Source organism: Thermobia domestica, chromosome 15, assembly GCF_964235325.1.
Source record: "Thermobia domestica chromosome 15, izTheDome1.hap1.1, whole genome shotgun sequence".
Taxonomy (NCBI): domain Eukaryota; kingdom Metazoa; phylum Arthropoda; class Insecta; order Zygentoma; family Lepismatidae; genus Thermobia; species Thermobia domestica.
The window spans coordinates 186,704,555-186,712,440 of NC_137468.1; the positions used below are offsets into that span (position 1 = coordinate 186,704,555).

A 7,886-nucleotide genomic window follows, 5' to 3' on the forward strand; every position below is an offset into this window, starting at 1 on the left:
TAATCCTGTATATGTCTACCAAGTTTCATGTTGATCCTCGCGTTCGAACCGAAACATGTCCCTTGTTAGTGTAACAAGACTCTCATTAAGCAGTCTTGAGGTATGACAGTATCTTAATTTTCTTTGAAGTATTACTGAGTGATCTGTTTACTTACTAGAAACCGTTTATAAGAATTATCACACTTGGCTTTCTCTGGAACGTGTCAGTATTCAATCTTAACCCTCAAGGCTCGGTGTAAGGAGGATGTTTGCTGCAATTTACTGTTACGATTCCATATTTATTTGGCTGCAGGAAAGTCTCGCCTTTTACAAAGCTAAGCACTAGGTTGAGTCCTTTATGTGTTCCATTAATTGCGATTTAATTAAGTACTTTTCACGTAAGATAGAAAAGAATATTTAATGAAGTTTTGCAAATGTTGAAAAGAAACACTTACAAAAAAACATAACTCTGATTAAATAAACGCATGTGAACATACCTGAGGGTCCGAGCATTGCTAATTGCTTCTCGATTATCATTTCCTTCAACGTCCTCTTCGTGATCGTTCTTATCTCCAACAGTGGCACACATGAGATTCCTTAACTCTTCCGTGTTGTGTGTAAAATCAGAGGATTTTGATTTGATGTTACTCTGACAACGTTTGACATCTACAAGTACTTCAGCTGTTGATAAACGCTTCACCAAACATATTGCTTTTGAAGTTAGTTTCCAATCTGATATTGCTTCATCCTCATACCTTTCTGAACCAATATTCTCTCCTCCCGTTGCACTTTCTCCTTTCTTATATTCCACACGTATTGCAAGAGGGTCTTTATGATCCTTAGTGTCATTAGTATATAATTTATAATTACATTCTTCAAATGACTCGTTTTCTCTTTTCATTTCCCTTTTAATACGAACGTTTTCTGTTTTAATTTCAATTTTATTAGAATGAAAGTTGGAATAATAAAAAAAAAGGTATTTCGCTAACACAAAAACTATTCACGTTGGAGATTTGAAACCTTCAGAAATTAGCGTTCACGAAAAGCAAACAAATCTGCAAATAATATGAAAAATAATATTAGTTTTTCGAAAATTACGAGCGGGCAGGTAGAAGGCAACGGTAAGTGCCACATCAGGTGAAGCTGAGTTAGTGGGTGAACTGGTTTGGGATCAGACTAAGGAAGGTACTGAAATCAGTATTTTAATATATTTTAAATTTTGCAACTATTAATACCAAAATATCAATTACTTAAATAGTGATCAATATCTTTTTTTTTTTCATTATTTTCTAACTTGTTAAAGCATAACCTGATCTATTGTTTCTTCTACTTTAGATACAAGTATATTATAGGCGTATATTATCTTTCTTGGACATGAAAAAATATTTTTGTTGTACATAAGTTTATTTTATCAAAGTATTATTCTCTTTTTTCTGTTTTAATCAAAAAGTTAAGAATTCAAATGTATGATCAGTGTTACATGAGGATAGAAAACACCAAAAACTAAATTTCCTCTCTTCATTACTAGCTTATATTTCTTAAATAAAATATGAAAAGCAATGATATACATATTTTCCATTTAAGAATGGATAACATTTTTAAGATGTACTGTAATATTTTAAAGACAGATTTAGTTGTTCTCTCCAGTCTTTTGTTTTTATTCAAATGCACATACTGATAGCAATTTTGAGTTTGTATAGGTGTTTAGTGTTCATTTAAGTACTAATGTCATACGAAACATGGACCTACTCGATAGTGACTGAGACTAATAACATAGGTTCTAATCAAAAATGAATTGGCTTTGCACGTAGAAGCCACATAATCTGCCAAAAACATTTAGCAGGCTCTAATATAAGAATGAAATGGGATATATACTCACTTAATCTTTTTATTGTTGAGTACATAACTACCTTAAATTAACGAAAGAACAAACGTATTACGTGCATAGGTATACGATATATCCTATATGAAGGTTAACTTTTCATTTAAAAAAAAATCCGCTTTCATGGTATTTTTGTTCTGGAATGTAATGATGTTTCTCGATATTTAAAACACCTACGTCAATATCACCAGATCTTAACACCAAACAGTCTTATCGGTATTTATGCTGACGACAAATGACATATTTTTGAAAATTAAAGTAAAATAAAAAGATTAGAGAAATCTGTTACTTTTGTACTTAATTAAAAAATAATACTTTAAAAAATGCTTGTTCATACTAATTTGTCAGTGGTTCGTAAGTTTAAGACATCTGGTAGCGAGGATTATTATGGGTTTACTAATAGTACAATTAAAAATATTATAGACGTAATAGTGGAACCCCTTACACTCTTAATTAATTGGATACTAGTAGAAGGAGTGTTCCCAGATTGTCTTAAGATTGCGGTTACTATTCCCATACATAAAAAAGGGGACAAAAACTGTCCCAGCAACTACAGACCAATATCTCTCGTACCAATTGTATCAAAAATTATTGAACATTGCATGAAAGAACAACTAACTCTGTACTTTGAAAATAACAATCTCATTAACTGTGCACAATATGGGTTTCGGAAAGGTATGTCCACAACTAAAGCTGTTGAAAAAGTTGTATCTGAGGTAATTGATGCCTTTGAAAACAGTTCATTCGCTTGCGCAACATTATTAGATTTAAGTAAGGCTTTTGATACTGTTTCACATGAAATATTGATTCAGAAATTACAGTATTATGGGATCAGAGGAACTGAGCTCTTATTGATCAGGTCTTATCTAGAAAGTAGAAAACAAGTTGTGTGTGTACAAAATAAACAGTCAAACGTACTTGAAATATTAACAGGAGTGCCACAGGGAAGTGTCATTGGACCTTTTCTATTTCTGGTATACATTAACGATTTACCTGACTACTTATTAGAAACCACTGTTATGTATGCCGATGACACTACATTTATAACGAAAGATAATAATATCAACGCAATACACACGAAAAATAATAAAGCAATAGATAAATCTACTGATTGGCTGTTTCACAATAAATTAAATTTGAACCATAATAAAACAGAGAAGTTATACTTTCATCTCAGCAGCTCCACAACTGATACAAAAGAATGCTCCTCAGTTAATCTATTAGGGATATACTTAGATACGAAATTAAACTGGAATGTGCATACTATGCAACTTTGTAAAAAATTATCAAGGGCAGTATATGTGTTACGTAAATTGAAAATATCTGTAAGTAAAAGTCTATTAATCACTGCATATTATGCTTTCTTTCACTCTCATCTGTCGTATGGCATACTATTATGGGGTAATTCTTCCGGAGCACAAACAGTATTTAAGTGGCAAAAAAGAGCGATAAGAACGATAACAGGAATTCCAGAGAGAGAATCATGTAGACATTTTTTCAAAGATTTTGAAATAATGACCATCCCGTCCTTGTACATATTATCGTGCCTTATTTATATCAAAGAAAACTGTACAAATTATGTTACTCGAAGTAGTGTTCATTCACACAATACAAGGCGCAAAAATGAAATAAATATTCCCCATGTACGGCTGTGCAAAACTCAAAATAGTTATAAATATATAGGGATGAAATTGTATAATCTATTGCCACCTAGAGTGAGAGAAATGGAGATTAAAAATTTTAAATGTTTTTGTAAAAAGTGGCTCTTAGAAAAGTGTATATATAGTATTTCAGAATTTACGGAAGAAATTTCAGTATTAGAATAGAAAAGTGGTACCAGGTAAAATATAAAATATTGTATGGATTAATTAAAATTGTAAATATTATATGTACGCAAACTTAAATTTTGACGTTGTCTATTACAACATCATGTTGTTTAACGACAATAAATAATTCTTATTCTTATTCTTATTCTTAAGTAACGAGTTAAGCGGGTATTTTTCTTATTTCGATGCAGAGAGCTGTAATTTTTTCTACATTACAAATAAACAATAGTAAATAATTTGCTTCTCTTTTATGGTCATAGTTTCAGACAATCTCCTACTAGTTTCAGACAACAATCAAAGAAGTCTCATCTTCTACGACCGTGAAAATCTCCTCCCGGAGGTACGAAATCCCCCCAGAGGATTTTTCCTATAGGACTTAACTACTGTATCAGCTCATTCACAGTATTTTTTCACACTCAGAGAAAAATTTTCCGAAAGCATCACTGCTACAGTTAATCACGCGAATGATATACTAACACTTTGAGTGCTAATCACGTATATGTAAGAAGCCGACGAACACATGGAGGCTGGCGTATAAGGTGTTTCAAAACAAAATTTATTATATTTCCCTTCATATATGTCGGAGTTAGCAATCGGATTATTCTCCTGATTTCATAAATCATAATTTAGTTACTAGATGATGCGCGAATACTCCTTACTCTTCTGTTGATGTTCTTATCAGATGGCGATGGGCATGTTGCCTTACGGCAAAAATTGCGAGAAAATATATCTGACGATGTGATACTACCAAATTCGGAAGAAGAATTTAGCAAAAGTGCCGGTAATCTTTTTCATGCACAAGTATTTAACATGTTTCAATGGTTTTAGTCAACTTTTTCATATTGTACAACAAAACTACCAGCATCCAACTATTCATTTTGAATTTTGAAAATTATTTGAAAGCGACTGATAGTAGACACCAGCAGAAGTATCTCCATCTGAGTGCTGTAATTACATTCTTTGGCGTCTAGGACACTTGCAGCTGTGAAAACGCCTGAGCAGATAAAATGCAACTTACACGAAACTTTTCTCAGCCCTCACAGCACCTGCTAACACATATGTACAAAATTACTAGGCTAGGCTGTGTGCAGAAAAACATATTTTGCACACACAAACACACGCACACAAAAGTTGCAAATTGTAAAGAAACCTGCTTCGAATTGTCTTGCAATTTCTAAAGAAACCTGCTTCGAATTTTCTCATGTATGGAGTGAAAATGCTGACAATGATTTTAAAGAACTCCTATAAATAAATACAGTAAATAAAATATAGTGCAAATTCTTCCTTTTTACATGTATTTCTCGTTAAACTTTTCTTTCCTTTTTTTTTTTTTTTTTAGAATTTTACGCAATATGTATTGCTCTTTCAATTTTGCTATATTCTCCTATTGTAAAATATGATAAACCAAAACAGAGGAAGAGGAAAGGCCAAACATTCCAGCGATATATGATACATAATTTCTGCATTTCTAGATTTCGATATGTAATTGTTTTAATATAGAATTAGATGCATGGGGCCAAATGTTCAGAAATTAGCGAAACTGTAACATTTTTCCGATTCTCCGAAGAGGCTAGCGTCAATCAACTAAACACCAGTTCTCCAAAAAGGCCTGGATACTTGTCAATGTCTCTGTCCCGTTCTTTCAATATTACCGCTTTGTGTAAATACAGTCACTGATGACTCTGTTTCTACAGATCCACATCTAAGCTGGTGGGCGGCTTTACCAGATTCGTAGTTTTGTTTACTTGAACTTAGCAAAAGTTCGTTGATGTGTTTTGCACTGTATTATTATTATTATTATTTTAGGAACAAAGTATTTACACGCGTCTCCTGAAAGAATTGTTTTTATGCTAAGTAATATATTGTCATATGGTTCAACAGAAAACATTCTGAAAGGCAATAAAAAGGACCATTAGGGGAAAGACACACCTGATATATATAAATAAACGTTAGCAGATTATTTATCTTCTCCAAAAACATTAACGAATAAAAAATTAAGTAACAAATATATAGCTAAGAAATGTAAATTTCTTTTGTGTAAATTTACATTTAACACAAGACTAGCAAGAATTCTTGAAAAATTTTTATGCTTTCATTGGTTTTCCTCTTATTGCCCTCTAAAAGGCATCCAATGTATGATGTGTAAATATCTCAACTGACATACATAATATTCATTAGCATCACTAGAATTAATTGTTGAAAAATTACGTTTCTTTAACGATTTGCATATAAATATTGTTTTCGCATGTGTAGCATTAAAACTCCACTGAAAAAACAAAAACCAATCTCAACTAGTGATGCAGTGGGAATATTCCCGGTAGGAAGGATTTTAAAAAATATATATATTCCAGGGTTTTTTCCGGGCCTATAAATTCCCGGGAAGTAATTTATTTCCATTTCTTTACTTTATCTTCCAAATTATAAGAACCATATGACTAATTACTTTATTTCAATATATTATGATTTAATTCTAGGTTTTAAAGAATTTGGAGCTTAAAAAATTTAGTTCTTTGACTGTACTTTATATAACTAATAATACTTATGATTTTTTAGGTTCCATTTCCATTTGCACTAAAAAGGTAGGCCTAATTGTTTAGTATTGGGAGGCCAGAACTATCAAAAAGTAGAAAGATTTACGGAAGAAATGAGTTGATAGTAATGTTCAAGTAGTCAAGAAAGTGTCGAATATATTTTTTTAAGGGCAGTTGCGGATTTATACAAAACGGAAAGGTAAGTGGAAGTAATTTACGTGAGAAAAGAAAGTGAATTGTTGGTAACCAAGATAGAACGCGACGTGCCATGCAGGGCTCTAACCCGCCTTCATTCGCTAACGCTCGCTTTCCAATGCTGTCTGAATTTAATGTTGGTAACGTAATTTAACATCTGAAACAATAAAAAAACCGCATCGGAATAGAATATCGCAAAAAAGTAGATGCAAAAGCTGACCCCCAATGCTAAAGAACAGACAAAATTACCAAAGTACTAATTTACAGATGATGAAAAGGAACCATTTTGTAAAGTAATTTAGAATTATGTAGAAATAGAGATTCAGTACTATTAAAAAACCTTGAACCACTATTAGTAATAGACGTCGGTCTGTCTTCTCTCTCTGACTTGAATTTCTGAAGAGGTACTCGGACCACAGATCAACATACCCTAACGCAGTGTTGCCACAGTCCTAGCTCTGGAGTGGGCTGAAAAATAGTACCAAATTGAAACAAAAAGGGCTGAATTCGTTATTTTATACCATTGGGGGTAAAAGTGTCGGGGAACGCGGGGGAACACCGTGTACCCACTTTCAGAAAATATCTGTGGTGTCCCTCACTTCTAAAAAATTACAATGGGCAAAGATAGGCAAGGGGACGGCGTGACGTCCTGCATACCCCTACTTTTTCAGATCCACTTTTACCCCTGATTGTAATACATGAAACATGAAAGTGACAAAGGTGAAGTTCTTTAACATCCCCCCCCCCCCTTTTCGAGGAGTTTAAATCAAGAAAGTGTTTTTTTTTAATTAATTTTTAAAAAGATCCAAATAGGACGACTAAAATTTTTACCACACTGCTTCTTTCTAGTCTCCTTTATGCGCGGCGCGGATGCGCTCATCTAGAGTCATTTGTTTTCCGGTATAGTTCGAATTACGAATTTTCTACACAAAGCTCGTAGCGTTATGTAATATAACGTCACAGAAATGAATGTTCAACAGCATTTTTTAATAGTCCAACACACAATATGAGTAACGTGAGATGTAGGAAAAGTCTTACTGACACTTTTAAAAAGTGACAAGTATTTGTTAAATGGTGCTGAATTGGGTAGAATTGTACCAACTTTCTCACAAAAGGGGCTGAAAATGCCAGCGTGGTACCAACGGGCCGATGAATGACAAAAAGGGCTGAATTTGGTACAATTGTACCAAGTGTGGCAACACTGCCCTAACGGTAAGATTGGTAACTACGTAGAAAAACAGATGTATCATGTTTGCTGCGTTTGCAGTGACATCTACTATCACTGGCAGAAGTATGTAACTACTTGCCAGCAGTGTAACCATCCACCTAAAGTATTCACCAAAATTTGCAGTGGATCCATAGTCGTAAATTAGTCACCAATAATGGCAGTGTATCTATATAGAATTTAGGCACAATTTATAAATATTCCAAAATAGAAATAAAACAGTGTCCAAGCAGATCACAATGTTTTTA

General features: G+C 33.2%; 1 protein-coding gene across 2 annotated transcripts in view; it reads right to left on the bottom strand.

Annotated features, from left to right (window-relative positions):
* The window catches only part of LOC145671382 (uncharacterized), a 31,806-nt gene extending 24,946 nt beyond the window's left edge, over positions 1 to 6,860 (bottom strand). Inside the window, exons 1-2 of one of the 2 annotated variants that reach the window (XM_081740463.1) lie at positions 6,754 to 6,860; positions 477 to 1,034 (exon numbers count right to left, since the gene is read on the bottom strand). In XM_081740463.1, coding sequence (XP_081596589.1) covers positions 477 to 880 — 404 coding nt within the window. In that variant the 5' untranslated portion in view covers positions 881 to 1,034; positions 6,754 to 6,860. Of the gene's footprint in view, positions 1 to 476; positions 1,035 to 6,742 lie in introns of both variants that reach the window. The other variant, XM_081740462.1, reaches the window with a different exon arrangement.
* Positions 6,861 to 7,886: the final 1,026 nt, after the last annotated feature.